Genomic DNA, 19,640 nt, shown 5'->3' with positions numbered 1-19,640 from the left:
TGTTCTTTATAGGAGGACTTCCGTTCTACAATGAGTAATGCTTTAAATTATTGTAATAGGTGCAGCAGATGAGGTGACATCATTTTAGACCAGCTCAGTGGTCCATTTCAGATGTAAACTCCAAGTTTCTTAAGTATTTATGAAGCCAAAAGGGAGTATTTATATTTCATTTTATCCTTCTCTCTCCCCGTCAGCACAAATACTTCAACATGAAGATTTTATTTCATTTAAAGTGAGTATTCTGTTACATCTGAAATAATATTCTGATTTTGCAGGATATTAAATCAGGATATTAAATCAGAAATGTAAGAAAAGGAGTGGTAGATATTAATAAAGGTCCACTTCATATAAATGAAATTATGAAAATACACCAGAAGTAGCCTTTTATGTAGAAGTACCATTTCACTTAGGTAGAAGTACTTTTTATTTCAATTTCTGCAATTGGAAGGATATCAATATATTAGGAACAAAAAGCAATTGTAACTATGATATTCATACAGGTTTTGACGCTGAATTGTATAACATCCTGGCATAACTGCAAGAGTTTGGGATGACTCTCTCCTGTATCTTTCAATTCCAAGTCAAGAAGTGTTCTCAGTTTCTCAGGAGACTGCCATTCACACACCTAATTGTAAAAAAAAACATCAAGTCATTGGGAAGAAATGTTTATGATGAGAGAACTTAAATTTTAATCAATGTTAATTTGCAAAATCCTCTGGCAAAATCCTTTTTTGAAAAAAAAAACCTTATCTGGTTTAGTCGTTTAAGTAGCCTAGAATTTCACTATATGTTAGAAACTTTTTTATAGTTTTTATAAAATGTTTTAGATTTACAAATAATTTAAGCAGAAACATAGAAGATTACAAACAACAATATTTGAATTTTAAGTTCATCTACTACTAAATCCAAGAAATTAAGAAATGAAGGCATGATATGACATGGAAAACATCTCTAGTTATTTAATAATGAGAATTATATCAAAAGTAGTTTTACATTTATCAGTAGCAATGCACATTGTACATAAAGACACATTTCTGAATATGACTACTGAGTTAATAATTTAATTTAAATTAAAATTAAATAATTTAAATATTTTTTTATTTAGATCAGAGTTTCTCAACCTTAGCAACTTCAAGAGGTCTGGATGTCAACTCCCAGAATTCCCCAGCCGGCCAAGCCAGGGAATGCTGGGACCTGAGGTCCAGATCTCTTAAAGTTGTTAAGGTTGAGAAACTCTGATTTAGATCATTAGTTTCTATTACATTGTGTACTTAGAAGACATTAGCTATTACTCCAATTACATCAAAGATTTTTACCTTTTCAGTTGCATCAGATGCTTTCTTTACCACTTCTTCCATTATAATCTTACTGACCTCTTCCACAAATTTCTCGCCTGATTTTGAATCTGCTGCTGGGCCATTTAAAATAACTCCATCAACTAAGATTGCATTGTTCTTCTGTGACTTTTCTAACTGGTTATTCATTTCAACTGATGAAGATAAAACAAAAGCAACACAGAGTTATATATGCTGCCTGTTTCAAATTGTGTTTTTCCAATCAATATGTTCAGGTAGAATAGATATGCTCCAGGTACCCTCAACTGAACATGTGTCTTAAGCAGTTGTTTTAACCCCTAGCTTAGGAGTGCCCTGCCCCTCCCCCCGGGGCCTCCAAACCGCCGCCACCCATTTGGAGATCATGTTTGATGAAGGCAGAAGCTCTGCAAACAGGATGGTGGAGGTTTGGAGAGCTGTGCGTACAGCTCTCCAAACCGCCGCCGCCCATTTGGAGATCTGCCGCCTCTGTCAAACATCGACAAAGGCGGAAGCTCTGCAAACGGGACGGTGGCAGTTTGGAGAGCTGCATGCGCAGCTCTCCAAACCTCCACCCCCCGTTTGGAGAGCTGCTGCCTTCGTTCGTGTTTCTTTTGGCCCCGAAAGGCACCAGCTCTCCAAACCTCCGCCTCCCCATTCTCTCAATGGGACTTTTTTACTCCCACTTTTATTTTTCCAGAACGGTGGAGGAGGACTGGGAGCTGCAGGAGATGGCTTAAAGAGCCGCATGCGGCTCCGGAACCGTGGGTTGCCGACCTGTTGAATAGATCAACTATTTGCAAAAGACTCCACTACTACTTTTTGGTGACCTTTATTTATTAGATCACAGAATTTAAACAGGCTGTTTATCTAATAAAAGGAAAACAACACAAAACAACACAAAAATTATTTGACATCCCAGAAAGGAATAAATAAAAAAGTAAAATTAAATCATTACCTGCAATTCTATCAAAACTACAAGACGTGATAATGGGAGGCAACTATTTCAACAATTCTAGAACCACAAAAAAGGTGATTATTAAAAGAATTATTATTAAATTTCCCATCTAGGAAATGAGATGGTAGGACATTAAAATGTGTTATAGAAAATGTATTCCCATATTTCTGTACAGTTAAAATATGATGGTAGCACTTTCTTCCCAGCTGAGATTCAGCCTCTATATTTTCAAAAGTTTGGGTAAACAATCTTATGTTCTGCATCCAAAATCCTTTGCCTAAGTAATGAGGTGAAAGGTCATAAAACAGCCTTTAGCTGAAAACAATCAATCCAAGTTTAATTTTTGGTAATATTTAGTACAGTAATGCATCTTTTCTGATAGCTTTCTACTAACTATTTTATATTTTAAATTACTTTTTTTTACTTTCTCCGAACAGCTAGAAGAGGAAAACCTATTTGAAAATTGGAATGCCAATAAAATGTACAGCTATGTCTTACTAGTTTTGTACTTACAGCCTTTTCTCGTAAGTTTTCAAGGGCCATATATTTTTTAAAACCAAAATATAGTTTGTAACAAAAGATAGTTTCTAAAAATTTCTCATTTCATGGTGTGAATATTTTTCTCTTTAATGTGTTTTTTTCCCAACCTGCATTTAAAAAACCCACATCATCCAAAAAAATTCCAGATATTTAGCTTATTGAAATTTGATTTTGTAACTATTCTTTGTTGAATTTTTTTAATAATTGATTTTAAAATAAGTGAAACTTACCCAAAGCTGAATCAGATATCAAATTAACTTCCCTTATGTAATAAATTTACAAGGTTACCCAATTTTACAATAACAATACAATGACAAAAGCATTACCGTATTTTCCAGCGTATAAGATGACTTTTTAACCCATGAAAATCTTCTCAAAAGTTGGGGGTCGTCTTATATGCCCAGGCGTCTTATACGCCGGAAAATACTATTCACCTCTCTGATCTTTTCTCTTTTCTGCTGGACGGCGGGATCGCTGGGTGAATAGAGGTAGGCGATGGTGACCCATGGTTAAGCGGCCGATGGCAAACAGGTGATGGAGGGGAAACTCTCGTCAGCTCCTGGGGCGGCTAGTGCAGCAGCCGCCATTGCTCTCTGTAGGACTGGCCATGCTGGCGCTTCCAATGCTGGCTGTCAGGTCCCCGAAAAGAGGAGGGGCAGGCGGTCCCCAGAGGCGTGCTGCTCGACAGTAGGAAGGGAGCACCTTTGCTCCTGCCGAGGCACCGCCTGACCCGCGCTGACCGGAAGAATCACTTGCCTGGTCACGGAGTGCGGAACAGCGGTACTTGGCACCCCTTTTGCCAGCAGAACATGCAGCGGCCCTCGCCAGCCGGCCTCGGCATGGCTGCCCCAAGCCCGGCTCTCTAGCGCGTCTTCTGGGCCCGCCTGGCCAACTGTCTCTTGGGCAGGGCCTGGCTCCAGATGTGGCGGCTGCTCCGTCTGCAAATGCTATCTCAAAGCCAGATCGCGCTTGGTTGTGCAGGCTGCCGAAAGGCGGGGACTCAGAGTTCCCGCGGTGATTGCGGCTTCTGGCATGCTGTTTGCAGAGTCTGGCCTGGAAGAGCGTGTGGCTTTGCACCATTTGCATTAGATGGGGCTGAATCGGGCTTGTGTCGGACACTTGGCAACTGGCATGTAAGTATTTTCTGGCGTATAAGACGAAAAATCTTGAAAATCTTCTCAAAAGTCAGGGGTCGTCTTATACGCCCAGTCGTCTTATACACCGGAAATTACAGTACTAAAAAAAGGTATGAGTAAAAAAATGACAACCATGTAGAAGAAATATTTGTTTTAAAAACAAAACAGCTTATTGAACTTGCCTGCCACTCAGACTAATCTAAGGCCTGGAGTAGGGGGAAAACAATGTTAAGGACTCTTAAACCCAGTTAAGGGGGCAGATGAATCTCAAAGAAAATGTTGTTTCAGACAGTAGATGCTATGACATGACTGCTTCCTTGTTGTTGTTGTTGTTAGCTGCGAAGTCGTGTCCGACCCATCGCGACCCTATGGACAACATTCCTCCAGGCCTTCCTGTCCTCTACCATCTTCTGGAGTCCATTTAAGCTCACGCCTACTGCTTCAGTGACTCCATCCAGCCACCTCATTCTCTGTCATCCCCTTCTTCTATTGCCCTCGATCTTTCCCAGCATTAGGCTCTTCTCCAGTGAGTCCTTCCTTCTCATTAGGTGGCCAAAGTATTTGAGTTTTAGCTTCAGGATCTGGCCTTCTAAAGAGCAGTCGGGATTGATCTCCTCTAGGACTGACTGGTTTGATCGCCTTGCAGTCCAAGGGACTCGCAGGAGTCTTCTCCAGCACCATAGCTCAAAGGCCTCAATTCTTTGGCGCTCAGCCTTCCTTATGGTCCAACTTTCACTGCCATACATTGCAACTGGGAAGACCATAGCCTTGACTATACGCACTTTTGTTGACAGGGTGATGTCTCTGCTTTTTAGTGTGCTGTCTAGATTTGCCATGGCTTTCCTCCCCAGGAGCAAGCGTCTTTTAATTTCTTGGCTACAGTCCCCATCTGCAGTGATCTTGGAGCCCAGGAAAATAAAATCTGTCACTAACTCCATTTCTTCCCCATCTATTTGCCAGGAATTGAGAGGGCCAGATGCCATGATCTTGGTTTTCTTAATGTTAAGTTTCAACCTACGTCCCATCATATGTCATTGCTTAAAAGATAGAACCTGGAACATACAAACTGTGCTCAATTGTTTAAAGTCACATAAAAAATCCAAGATCTGCCACTCTTTCTACTTTCCAGGATAGCCCCCCAAATTTTCCAGCTTACTCTATCCTTTTTTCCTAGGCAGCTGGATATATCTGCAGCAAAACATTGGATATCAACTATTACCCACTTTATGTCCTATAAATCTAAATGAATCATGGGGATGAGATTATTCGGGAGACTACTAATTTGACTATGTCAAGCACTTAATTTGAAAAAATGTATACTTTTATATTTTAAACAGAAAAAATAGAATGATATGGAGAACTGTCATGCTTCAAAAGAGGTATTCATATGGATGATACCAGCAAAGTTTTACTCCAAATTCTACTTATAATACCGAAAATCCTTTTGCTACCTGAATTAAAACTATGGAGATTAAATCTACTTATTCTATATATGGATTATATATATTTTTATGTTGGAAGAAAATTATATCCAGCATTTCCGGGAAAAGGCACAATACTAATTATGATGGCAAAGCACAGAATTTGTGAGTGCTTGCCAAACTACTCAATTAGCGTTGGTCAGGTTCCTATTGAAAAACAAAGCACATATCTCTAATGGAATTATTTGCTGAGACTCATCATAATAGGATAGCAGAGAAGTAGAAATAACATATAAGTCAATTGATCCTCTAGCAATCACAAAGTTCTCACACATTGAAAATAGACAATTGATGTATCTTCCAAACTCAATAGTTTTCTATCTGTGGACTCTAAACCACTTGAATTGTATGGGAAAATAAGCCATCTTTGAGACATATTACATAGACAAAAGGCACTTATCAAAAGGCACTTCAGGTTTTTACTGATTATATTACCAAACAAATAATAATAGCACCAAATAATAACACTAATAAATTGGAAAGAAAGCACAAAGACAAACTAGGTTTGTTTTTCTTTTCATTTTTTGTAGTGAAAAAAAAATAGGAATCTCTGCTGTTTAAAAGTGAAAACCATACCGGAAAACCTATTACATTTATATAAATGAAAGAGGGGGAAGATTAAACTCTACACAATTATCCATATTGAGATATAAACTCAGACTGATGCAAAAAGGTCAGAAAATGTCAGCAGGCTAGTAACCAGAATGACATTCATCTTATACATAAGTAGAATATCAACATATTTTAAAAGTCTTTGTCGTTCATTATTTATCCTAAGAACCAAAATAGACAATAAATGTAAAATATAAAACATGATTTTAATGATCTACCAAGATTATTTGTTGCCATTATACAATGCATCCTATTAAAAAATAAACCATGCTGCCTTAGTTCATCTCTGTAGATTTTCATATGAAAATCACTTACACTGCTTTTATGCCATCATAATTCTTTGCATGCACACAACTGAAACAATGGTCACTCTAGAGATCAAAATATTTTGCTGTACTTGCCAAACCACTAAAGCAAAATTTTGTGACTACGGTGGTGCAATATTTGAAATTATCCTAGCACAGCAGAGGCAGAAATATCTGTAGGTTCAGGAGTTTTCAAAAATATTTCTCACTAGTACCTGAAGTACCAGGCTAAAATGCACATACGGTATTTAGTCTTTCTGCATATTTCATTCAAATGTATTTATTTTCATGGATTTAAAGAAAGTCTAACTCCCTATGCCTCTGGGAACATTACATTACAAGACAGAAATAAAGGAACAGATGATGTCCTTTTATTAACAGATAATCCAAAAGCCATACAACAAAGCAGTAGAAAATCTTAACAGAGGCTCATCTCGCCCAGCCTTGGGAAAGCTATGACTTTTCAATGACTTTTATAAAAGTTTTGGAAATGTTACCAAGTAAAACAATTTTAAAGCAATTAATTCAAAAAACAAGAAAACATGTAAAAACCAAGAAAAAAGATAAGGAAATGACTGGTAGATTAGTGGGAGAAAGTGGCAAGAAAGTGACAAGCAACAGGGAGAAAGCAGAACTACTTAACTCATTTTTTGCATCCGTCTTTACACAAAGGGAAAAAACAGTCCAACCTATCAAAAACAGTACAGTAAAAAACAGATTAGAAACACAAGTTAAGATAGGCAAGAAAATAGTGAGCACCTGTCCACCCTAGACGAGTTCAAATCACCAGGACCAGATGGGTTACACCCTAAGGTTCTGAAGGAACTGGGAGATGTGATCTCAGAACCACTGAACTATATTTTTCAAAGATCCTGGAGCACTGGGGAACTACCAGAGGACCGGAAAACAACTGATATAGTTCCCATCTTCAAAAAAGGGAAAAAATAGATCCAGGAAACTACAGACCTATCAGCCTGACTTCAATACTTGGGAAGATTCTGGACAAGATAATCAAGCAATGAATCAGCCAACACCTAGAGGCAAACAAAGTCATTACTAAAAGCCAACATGGGTTTGTCAAAAACAGATCATGCCAGACAAATCTTATTGCATTCTTTGACCAGGTGACAAAATTAGTGGACCAGAGGAATGCTATCAATATAATTTACTTGGACTTCAGTAAGGCATTTGATAAAGTAGATCACAACCTACTTACTTGATAAGATAGAAAAATGTGGGTCAGACAGCATCACCACCAGATGGATTTGTAGCTGGCTGACCGGCCATACTCAGCGTGTGGTCCGCAATGGATTACATCTACATGGAGGGAAGTGTGTGGTGGGGTGCCTCAGAGCTCTGTTCTGGGCCCAACGCTGTTCAACATCTTCATCAATGATTTGGATGAGGGGATAGATGGGGAACTCATCAAATTTTCAGATGACACCATGCTCGCAGGAATAGCCAACACTCCAGAAGATAGGCTTAAGATACAGAAGAAACTTGACAGACTTGAACATTGGACGCTATCTAACAAAATGAAATTCAATGGTGAGAAAAGTAAGGTTTAGGCAAGAAAAACCAAATGCACAGATATTGTATAGGTGCTACCTTGCTCTATAGTAGTAACTGTGAGAGGGATCTTGGAGTCCTAGTGGACAATCACTTAAATATGAGCCAGCAGTGTGCTGCAGCTGCCAAAAAAGGAAACACAGTGCTAGGCTACATTAAGAGAGAGATAGAATCAAGATCACGAAAAGTGTTAATTCCTTGGTAAGACCACACCTGGAACACTGCGTCCAGTTTTGGTCACCACAGTGTAAAAAAGATGTTGAGACTCTAGAAAGAGTACAGAGAAGAGCAACAAAGATGATTAGGGACTGGAGGCTAAAACATATAAGGAATGGTTGCTGGAATTGGGTATGTCTAGTAGTTTAATGAAGAGAAGGAGGAGAGGTGACATGATAGCAGTTTTCCAATATCTCAGGGGTTGCCACAAAGAGGAGGGAGTCAAGCTATTCTCCAAAGCACCTGAAGGCAAAACAAGAAACAACAGATGGAAACTAATCAAAGAGAGAAGCAACTCAGAACTAAGGAGAAATGTCCTGTTAATTGTTCCTGTTAGTTAATCAGTGGAACAACCTGCCTCCAGAAGCTGTGAATGCTCCAACACTGGAAGTTTTTAAGAAGAGGCTGGACAGTCATTTGTCTGAAATGGTATAGGGTTTCCTGCCTGAGCAGGGGGTTGGACTAGATGACCTCCAAAGTCCCTTCCACCACCACCATCATCATTATATTACTATTATTATTATTATTATTACTATTATTATTATCCTCTTAGCTGTTATACTGTACATACTCCAAGCAAACTTTATATGGCCTAGAAGTTATTTATAAAACAAATTGCTGAATGTATTTTTTTTAAATTGCAAATGTTATACCTATATATCTAACAACAAATTACAGGACTGGAGAGATACATTCAGGTTTGAGCAATGAGCAATCCAATTTTTGTCCCAATCACTCTTCACTATCCACGGACCATACCTATCAATAGCCACTGTCTAATTTAGATCATGTCTTTGTCATATGACATCTTACTGAAAGGTTTAATAGCAAAAATAGGTCTTCACATTATGTAACTTTTTTGGTTCTTAAATCCGGGATCATCTGGGAGAAACATTAAATTCGCAGATGACACCAAGCTGGTGGAAATAAGCAATAACCAATACTTTAGAAGATTTGAAACTGGGTGGTATCCAACAAAATGAAACTCAGTGGCAAGAGAAAGCTTTACTTTTAGGCAATAAAAAAATCAAATGCACAGGTACTGAAAAAGGTACCTAGATCAATAGCAGTAACTATAAGAGGGTTATGGGAATCCTAGTGAATAACCACTTAAGTAAGAGCCATCAGTGTGCTGCAGGTGCCAAAAAAAGCTAATGCAGTCAGGGTCTGCATTAACAGAGAGACAGAATCAAGATCACATGAAGTGTTAATACCACTTTATAATGCCTTGGTAAGACCACACCTAGAATACTTTGGTCGCCACCATATAAAAAAGATGTTGTGACTCTAGAAAGAGTAGAAAACTGGAAGGTAAAACATATGAAGAACAGTTGCAGGAATTGGGTATGTCTAGCTTAAAGGAAAAAAGGATTATGGGTAACATGATAGCAGTGTTCCAATATCTGCCACAAAAAAGGGATCAACTATTCTCCAAAGCACCTGAAGGCAGGACAAGAAGCAATTTATAGAAACTAATCAAGAAGAGAACCAACCTAGAACTAAAGAAAAATTTCCTGACAGTGAGAACAATTAACCAATGGAATGACTTGCCTTTAGAAGTTGCTCCATGTCTGGAGGTTTTTTTAAAGAAGAGATTGTACAACCATTTGTTCGACGTGGTATAGATCTACTCGAGCAGGGGTTTGGATTAGAAGATCTCCAAGGTCCCTTCCAAATCTATTATTCTGTTATGTGAATATAATCAGGTTTCTCCTATTCAGGGACTTTATAATATTTACTGTATATATAACTTTATAATAACACCTTTGTTAGAATTAGGTGCAATCCACAAATATTTTTGTCTAATTTAATTCCAGTTCAAAAGAGAGTTACATAATGTTGCACAGAGCCTTATTTTATTTAACTTCTTTCTGAACTCCCAAACAAGCCGGTTAACTGATTCAAGTTTCACCCCTCACTATTCCCACAATTGCTAGGGTGGGTATTCCACTTATTCTATATGCTGATGGTGAATCTATCCTTTTATTAACACATGGAATTTAGGCAGGCGCTCATTTCAGCCTAGAGCACTTAAATGGTTATTTATGACCATATCAATATCACGGTAGATTTAACCCAAAGGGAAGCCCCATTTACAGCACATTGCAGTAATCCAAATAGAAGGTGACTAAGGCATGAAGGACCATGAGCAACTTGCTTTGGAATACCCTCAGGCTAAAAGAATCATGAAAGAAAAGGTCCCAGGCATAGAAAATGAATGAATGAAATCAGCCATATTCCAATCCAAATTAGTTTTTTCATAATTTATTCTAGCTGGAAATTAGACAGATATTGCTCTAATCTTTTCTGCCAACAGAGTCTTTCTCAGACACAAAATTGATATTTTAGTCTCGTTGGTTCTTAATAGATTTATTGACGTTCCCATGTGTATGAGAACCTATCCATGCAACAAAATTCTGTTGAGACAATCACATTTATGATTTTACATTGTCCATATCATTAGTGTAGCAAAAAAATTTCATTCTTCCTTCATTGGTATGTCATATAGATAGATCATAATGAGTATTTTCTTCTTAATTTTCTGTTCTCAGATAACCCTAACCATTTATCACATTCAATGAGATTTTGCATGACAACAATTAAAATTTATACACAGATAATTAAGGTATTGGGCATGAATAAACTCACTGAGAATCCCTATTTTATTAACATATTTACTGTTATATATTTTTAATTATATCAATTACTGGTAGTCTGTGTACAGAGACCAATTCCCTTCAAATTTTAAGTAGTTATGCTTAATGCCATCCCCGAGTACGGTAATTCCTTTTACTTTTATGAATTGTTACTATTACCGTCTCTGGGCAATTATGAGTTTAGATTCTTTTCTTAACATGCTGATAGTTAATTTATCTTTCAATACCCAAATATAAAATACAGAAGGATCTTGACAGACGTGAATATTGGGCACTATTTAGCAAAATAAATTCAATGATGAAAAATGAAATGCTACATTTAGGAAAGAAAAACCAAATGCACAGGTATATAATAGAAGGTACATGGATCAGTAGCAGTAACTATAAGAGGAATCTGGGAATCCTAGTGAATAACCACTGAAATATAAGCCAGCAGTGTACTGCAGCTGTGAAAAAAGTCAGTGCAGTCCGAGACTGCATTAACAGAGGGATAGAATTAAGATCATGTGAAGTGTTAGTACCAATTTATAAGGCCTTGGTAAGACCACACTTGGAATACTGCTTCCAGCTTTGGTCGCCACAATGTAAAAGAGATGTTGAGACTCTAGAAAAAGTGCGAAGAAGAACAGCAAAAATGAGAAGGGATTGGAGGCTAAAACATATAAAGAACGGTTGCTGGAATTGAGTATGTCTAGTTTAATGAAAAGAAGGACTACGGGTGATATGATTGCAGTGTTCCAATATCTAAAGGATTGCTACAAAGAAGAGGGAGTCAACAGATTATTCAAAGGCAGGGCAAGAAGCAATGGATGGAAACTAATCAAAGAGAGAAGCAACCTAGAACTAAGGAGAGATTTCCTGACAGTTAGAACAAATAATCAGTGGAACAACCTGCCTCTAGAAGCTGTGAATGCTGGAAAGTTTTTAAGAAGAGATTGGACAACCATTTGTCTGAAAATGTATAGAGTTTCCTACCTTGAGTAGAGGGTTGGACTAGATGACTTCCAAGGTCCCTTCCAACACTGTTATTCTGTTCTGTTATTCTGTTAAATAATTGTACTTTATCTGCTTGTTTGTTTATTAAATTGATATGCCATCCCTATTTCTGATAAGGTAACTCTGGGAAACTTACACAACATAAAAAGATAAATAGAAAATGAATTAAAATTTAAATTATGCACATTAAAACTTTAAACTATGCAAAACATTAAATGAACGAGACATATAACATGGGATAGTGTTCTTACCCCCATTAACCACCTCCAGCAGTCACCATTTCCTTTGTGGCCCCATGCCAATAAAACCAGACAAATCAAATTTTAATACTCTTATGGAAGGCTAAAAGAATTGGAGCAATTCTAACCTCAGGTGATAGAATTTCTATAGGGGCGGGGCCACAGGGTAAAGGCTCTTCTCCTTGACCCTGCCTATTGGAGGCTTCTTCTGCTGGAATGAGTGGGGCAGGCTAGACCCATTGGGGTGAGGCAGTTTGTCAGGTACTCTGGACTCAGGCCATATAGGGCTTTAAAGGTAATAACCAACACTTTGAATTAGACCAGAAGCAAACTGGTAATCAATGCAGCTACAGCTTCCAAATAGCCTTCAAGGGTAGCTACAGATAGATCACATTGTAATAGCCAAATGAGAAATGACTAGGACATGAGTAACAATCCAGATAAGGGCACAAGTGGTGCACAACACAAATCTGCACAAAGGACCTCCTAACCACAAATGCCACCTACTGTTTGAGCAGGAGTTATGAGTCCAGGGAAATCCCAGGTTATGCACTAAGTCTGTCTGGGAAAGTGAACCCCATCCAGGACTAAAGACGATAAACTATCAGATGCTGAAGTCTCCTGCATCCATAGCCACTCCTTCTTGCCAGGATTCAGTTGAAGCCTGTTCCTCCATGTAAGCCCTTACAGCCCCAAGCACTGAAAAAGGGCATCACTTGGATCACTGAGATGAAGATGTAAAGTTTTGTGTCATTTGCATACTGATGATAGCTCATCCCACTGTGTCAGATGATGTTGCCCAGCGGTTTCATGTAGATGTTAAAAAGGAGTGGAGGTACTGAGTCCTGTGGCAACCCAAAAGAGGATGGCTTTGGGCTGGACTTCTCACTCCCTATCAACACTGAATGGGATTGGCCTTGGAGAAAGAAGCCAAACTAATGCAATATTGTGTCACCCAGCCCCATACCTTGCAGCCAGACCAAAATGATACCATGGTTGATGTTATCAAAAGCCACCAAGAGATCAAGGAGAACAGATGAATACTCTAGCCACATCTCATTCTCACCAGATATCATCCACAAACATAACCAATACCATTTCTGTCCTATAACTTGGCTGAAACCCAACTGAAACGGGTCCAGATAATCCTTTTCATCCAGGCCATCTGAACTACAACACACCCACTTTTTCCTCCATCTTTGCTAGAAAGGAAAGTTGGGAAATTGGACAAATTGTCCAGACAGGGTGGGTCTGATGATGATTTCTTGAGGGGTGGGTGGACCAAGCCTTCCTTAAATAGTGCTGGGAACACCTCATTCTTCACCAATGTATTAATCACTTCCTTGGACCCACCTGTAGATTATCATCCTGGAGGCTTTCACAATCAGGAGGGACAGGGTAGCAGGCAGTTGTGTTAACAGCTTTAAGGACCCTGTCAACTTCCTTCGGTCCAACAGGCCAGAGGCAAGTCCATTCCCAGGGAAAGGACTGTTCCCTGGTATCTCCAATGGATCTGCTCCACACTTGGTCTCAATCTGAAAATGGATTTGACCCATTTTGTCAGTCAGGTATTCAACAACTCCTCTGCATGGCCCTGTAAGTGATCACCTGAGTTCTCCTTCCCATGGAGGGACTGGGTGACCTAGAACAGAGCCATCAGGTGACACTCTGTGGATGCAAAAAGGCTAGACAAATAGCACCATTTTGCCACTGCCAAGATGTAGGCCACTGTCTCTTACAAGTGTCCAATCAGATTCTTTCTTAGTTTTCTTCTAACACTCTAGCCATCTTTTAGCCCTTTTCAGCACCCTCAGCAACTCCATAAACTATGGGGAGTTTCAGGAGCAATATTCAAGGGTCTCGATCTCTCTCTGATTCCAAGTTGTGGCCAAAGCTACCACAGGCCTTTGTAACAGAACCCATGAGACATCCTCAGCTCCTTCTGCAACCAGAGTGAACCCATTAGTCGCCAAGTATGGATCATTCAAATAGATTCTGACTCCTGCTGAATGTTGGAGAATCTCACAGCCAGCAAGGCATGTTCTGATCATGACAGGGGAACAATGACAGATCCCACATCAGATCTCATTGCTACTGATCTGACAAGAAAACCATATCCAGAGTGGGACCACTGTCCCACGTTGGGCCTCGGATGACTTGAAACAGGCCATGGCCACTATGCTCATGTTGAATGCTTGGGCTGGCTCCAAAGACAAACCCAGAGATAGCAGATTTAGGTTCCCTGGGACCATAAGCCTGGGAAACTCTACTGCCAACCCTAAGAAGACCTCCAGCAGTTCAGGCAAGAGAGTTGCTATGCAGTATGGAGGGTTGGGACAGCAGAAACACTCCCAACAAATCCTGTGAGTCCAATTTTAAGATAGGGTCTTAAATCTGGAAACTTGAAAATAGTTCCTAAAGGCCAAAAAGATTCCTAGATGACAAACCACAAGACATAGGGCTGGACATATGTCCAAAAGGAACTTACCCCTCTTGTGTCAGCCAGGTCTCACTAATGCATACTAGGCTGCCTCCACAAATAAGGGCAGCAGCCAAAGGCCAAGGCGTTTGAGGATCCACTGTCCAGGATCTGGGCATGAGCATGTTTTGTTACTATGCTATGATGAGCATCTTATCTCTTTTAAATAATACACTCTTCTTTTTAATGCCTTAAGGACTAAATCTTAAAACTTTTTTTATAAACTTCATTAATCTATTTTATCTTTTCTTTTAGTTCATAGTTTCTTTGATACTTTATAAACTTAGACTTTTAACAAATATAGGTCCAATAACTGTAATCAATTTCTCTCCTAAGGAACAAGGCTTTTTTCATAACTTGCAACAGGTTACATACCATTAAATTTTATTTATGGTAAACAAGTTTAATGTACATCAGAAGGGATAATCTAGCATGTTCCAATGATGCCATTAGGATGAACATTAATAGCAAAGCGGGAGGGGGCGCCTTAGCACTTTTAAGGCAAGAAGGATGGTGTCAAGTAGGCAAAGCTACATCTCATTTGAGATCTAAAACAAGATTTTTCTCTTTTTAGTGAAAATATTACTTTTAAAAAATTGTGGTATGCTTTTTTAAGGGACTGAATTACAATGTTCATGGGTTGCCATCAGAAAATGTCAGGAAACTATGCTATTGACATATTTGGCAGCTTTGGTTGATGGGGACTTTGAGAGACATGAAAACAGGTGTATCATAGGAAAAACTTGAATAACAATGCAGTTTATGAATTTGTGTATAAGATTATATTCCTATATTTATGACAGCATAAAGGATGAAGTCAACTCACTTAAAAAAACTTGGAGTGGCAGTGATGCAGTGCTTAACCAAGTGATTCTCAACTTCCTAGAAACAAATGTGGGCTAATTATGAGTGGTTTTTTTTATTGAAAAGTTTTAAGATACAATTATTATGAGTTTTGAACTGCTGTCAATGTCTTAAAGCCAGTAAATTACTTCGTTGAAAATGTATGGCCAGTATCCAAAGTGACTCAAAGTACCGTATTTACTCATGCAGACCAAAGGGAGCTGCTGATAGTGGAATAAGTGGACCACTCATATTTTTGGAATCTTGCTCCCAAAAAATGTTCTATCCCAAATGTGAGAGCAATCTCCAAAAGCAAAGCTTATGTCTCTTTTTTACTGCTTCACCAACCATGAAACAACTTGAAAGCCTTTTTTATCTACTGTTTATTAATGTGTCTAAACATAGTGGGGGGTAAAATGTGCCTAAATATATTTAACAAAACCTGTGGATTATTTCATTGAATTATAATTTTAAAATTATCTAGTGTGGTTTCAGTTCAGTTATAAAATACCTGTTACTGTACTTTCAGAAATAACTTTTCCAGATCTCTTTAACACCATGCACAGTATATGAAACAATGGTTTAATTTTATGTTACTTATATATAAGGTTGTAGGTCCATACTAAGGGACGTGGTGGCTCAGTGGGATAGGACGCTGAGTTTGTCGATCAGAAGGTCGGCAGTTTGGTGGGTTGAATCCCGAGTGCCGCGTAACAGTGAACGCCTGTTACTTGTCCCAGCTTCTGCCAACCTAGCAGTTCGAAAGCACGTAAAAATGCAAGTAGAAAAATAGGGACCACTACGGTGGGAAGGTAACAGCGTTCCGTGCGCCTTTAGTGTCTAGTCATGCCAGCCACATGACCACAGAGACATCCTTGGACAAGCGCTGGCTCTTTGGCTTTGAAATGGAGATGAGCACCAGCCCCTAGAGTTAGAAACAACTAGTACGCATGTGCGAGGGAACCTTTACCTTTACCTTTAGGTCTATACATATGTTGTATATGGTATGTTTAAATGTGTGTTATGTGTGTGTACACTTTCAGAGGAAGCAACTAAATTTCATATTTAATGTATGCCATTGTACCACAGTAAAAAATGAAAATAAAGATTATCTATCTATCTATCTATCTGTCTGTCTATCTATATATCTATCTATCTATCATCTATCTTAAAAATAAGCAATGTCTGAGTTTATTGTATCTTGAAAAGCAGATTTTGGAATAATATCCAAATGAAAAAGGGTCAGTAATCAGGGACTCAAGGCCCTTTATCCTTTTTTTTATTAAAATGAGAATTATGGAATTTTAAAATATAGTAAAAATGAAAGGAATGGCTACATTTGTATGTGGTATAATTCTTCCCATAACAGCAATTGCTAGTAATGACCCGTACAATTTCACTCATGTACCTGGTCTTCTGATGTACTTTTTTTCTTAGTTACGATTGTCTCTTTCTACCCGTCATGTTTTTGGAACAGGATAAATCCTGAATTGCAGTTTTTGGTACCTCACGGACTACTTTAGTTCAAAGCTCATAATTATTTTCTTTTCAAATTAAGAATTTTCTCCAATAAATAATATTAAGGAGAAAAGGGGAATTAGAATGTATGCTACCATAAAACAAAAGTAGCATACCATAGTCTGAAGATAAACTACTCAAGAAGATTCTTTCCTACTACAGTACTCTTTTTATTATACCAGAGCTGAAGCTACTCTATTTTCATTTTTCTTCATTATCCACACTGTTAATCACATTTCTTCTGCCAAACCAACAGCTTTTCCTTGCAGCCTTATTTCCCTTTCTTCCTTTATTCTTCCTGATAAGTATAAAAAACTTCCTAATGGTTATCCACCATTGCAGATTAGATGGGGGAATCCGAAGAATCAGATGCCTTGACTTATACATTTTAACCCCATTCAAATGAATAGGGAACCATTCTTTATTACTACATGAATATGCTCAATGCCGAAGTGCAAAGACATTGTCAGGACCTACTTCAAGCCCACATCTTAAGAAAGCAGAACTTTTGGAAACAATTTCTTACAAGCAGGAACTTTTATTAGGAATAGGAGATAGCAAGCATAATAGACATGATCTGAGATTTTCCACGCAACACAGATTATAGTGTCCCCAAGCAGGACCTCACCCCATAGATCGACCCCATGTGGGATAGCCAATCCCCAAGTGTTAAGTCCATTGTGGGAACCGAGGAAATAATATCAGCCCATCTCCAGCTCTTCACACCTTTCTCTGGGAGCGTAGACAAAATCCAGGCACTGAGGTTAGACTCCTATCTCCTCCTTTGTTCTATCTGCTCCTTTGTTCTTAATTGACAGTTTAAAAGATAGAGTTCAGAGATAATGCAGGAAAAAGGATACAGACCCAATAAACAAAGTAAAGGATTACATTGCAGCAAGGGGAAGAAGTGAAAGCAATGCCCTGCAGGTACATTCCCCACTCCCCCTTGGAAGCATGGTAAAACCCAGGAGAGTTGGAATGAAATAGAAATGAAATGAAATAGGAATGGGTTTTGACATCCTGCCCCCTTTAAAAATAGGAGAGATCCACCTGTAGAGAAAACAAAACAGGTATAGAGGTTAATCCAGTTTGTTGGGATATTCTGTATGAAACGTCTTTAGCAGTTTGGGTGCTCTGATGTGACGTTTGAGGACCCAGTCGTTTTGTGAGAAGGGAAGTTGTTTCCAGGCTACTAGGTATTGTGTTGCCCCATGATATTTCCTAGAATCTAAGATTTCTTTTATCTCAAAATGTTGTTCCCCTTCAACCATGATTGGAGGTGGTGGTGGTGGGGAATTTTGGTCTTAAGGGTGACTGTTGTTCTCTTTTCAGCAAGCTGCAATGAAAAATTAGGTGTATTTGCTTGAGAGTTTTGGGTAGTTCTAATTCTACTGTTGCTGGGTTTATGATTCTTTGATTGGGAATTGTGCTATCCATTCTTTCAGTGATGGGATTTCTGGTTCATTTGGGGTTAGTTCTGGCATAGGGTTGAAACTTTGACCAGTGGCTACCTGAAAAGGAGTATAGCCTGTGCTAGAGTGGACTGCGTTATTGTAGGCAACTTCTGCAAAAGTGAGTAGGTCTGTCCAGTTGGTTTGCTGGAAATTAATAAAGCATCTTAAGTATTGTTCGAGTACTGAGTTGGACCGTTCAGTTTGGCCATTACATTGAGGATGATGACTAGATGACAGTCCCTGAGTGGCTCCTAAGAGGGATAATAACTCTTTCCAGAATTCTGATGTAAATTGCAATCCCCTATCTGATATGATGTGTTGGGGTGCCCCATGCAGTCTGTAGATGTGCTGCATGAATAGTTTCACTAAAGTTTTTGGGGTGGGGATCTTTTGGCAAGGGATAAAATGCACTTGTTTCGAGAACAGGTCTGTAACCACCCAGATGACAGTGTTTCCATTGCTTTCTGGTAATTCCACTATAAAATCCATGGATATTTCCTTCCATGGAGCTGAGGGATTCTGTAGCAGTCTGGGTGATTTCCCTTGCAACCTCTTGGCAGCTGCACAAGTTGGGCAGCTGGCCACATTTCTATGTCCTTTTTCATGAATGGCCACCAAAATTGCCTTTTAATTAAATGTAAAGTTTTTACAAATCCAAAATGCCCTGCTGATTTTGTATCATGGCACAGCTACATGAAATTGACCCTCTGTGTGGCTGTTATTTATAACTTCTCCCCCACCCATGGCAGCCTGTCCTTGATCATGCACATGTGTCTATTTTTCTGGAACTATTCATCTGTTTCTAAAGTCTTCCGGAATTCAATTCCGGCTTTATTTTGGCTTGGGCTCTGGTGGTTACTGGCACTGCCAGTTGTGATTCGGGCATGAGTGGTTTAGAATCGGTGGCTTGTTGTTATATTGGGGCAGGTGAGACAGTGCATTTGCCAGGAAGTTCTTTCCCCCTGGCAAGTGTTTGAGTGAGAAATGGAATTGATGAAAGTGCTGAGACCAGAGGGCTTGCTTAGGAGTGAGTTTTCTGGGTGTTTTCAGTGCTTCCAGGTTTTTGTGGTCTGTCCAGACCTGAAAGGTGATTTTATTCCCTTCAAGAAAATGGTGCCATGTAAGTAATGACCACCTCACAGCGTACGCTTTCTTCTCCCACACAGCCCAGTGTTGGTCTGCCTCAGGGAGTTTCCTGGACATATACGCACATGGTTGCAGTGCCCCATCATCATTTTCCTGTAATAATATAGCTCCCACTGCCACATCGCTTGTGTCCACCTGTATTACGAAAAGGTTTATCCGGATCCGGGTGTCTCAGTAC

The 19,640-nt window shown here is 39.0% G+C and overlaps 1 protein-coding gene across 4 annotated transcripts in view; it reads right to left on the bottom strand.

Annotated features, from left to right (window-relative positions):
* Positions 1 to 19,640, bottom strand: part of GADL1 (glutamate decarboxylase like 1) — a 142,983-nt gene that overhangs the window by 99,626 nt on the left and 23,717 nt on the right. For all 4 annotated transcript variants that reach the window (XR_014494075.1, XR_014494076.1, XR_014494077.1 and 1 more), the window contains exons 2-3: positions 1,317 to 1,489; positions 499 to 625 (exon numbers count right to left, since the gene is read on the bottom strand). Coding sequence is in view for 1 of the 4 variants with exons in the window: in XM_083376150.1 (XP_083232276.1) it covers positions 499 to 625; positions 1,317 to 1,489 (300 nt within the window). In the remaining 3 variants the exon portion in view is untranslated. The remainder of the gene's footprint in view (positions 1 to 498; positions 626 to 1,316; positions 1,490 to 19,640) is intronic.

The sequence above is a fragment of the Vipera ursinii genome (genome assembly GCF_947247035.1).
Source record: "Vipera ursinii genome assembly, chromosome: Z".
In the NCBI taxonomy this organism is placed as follows: Eukaryota; Metazoa; Chordata; class Lepidosauria; order Squamata; family Viperidae; genus Vipera; species Vipera ursinii.
This window is presented reverse-complemented; position numbering and strand designations above follow the sequence as displayed.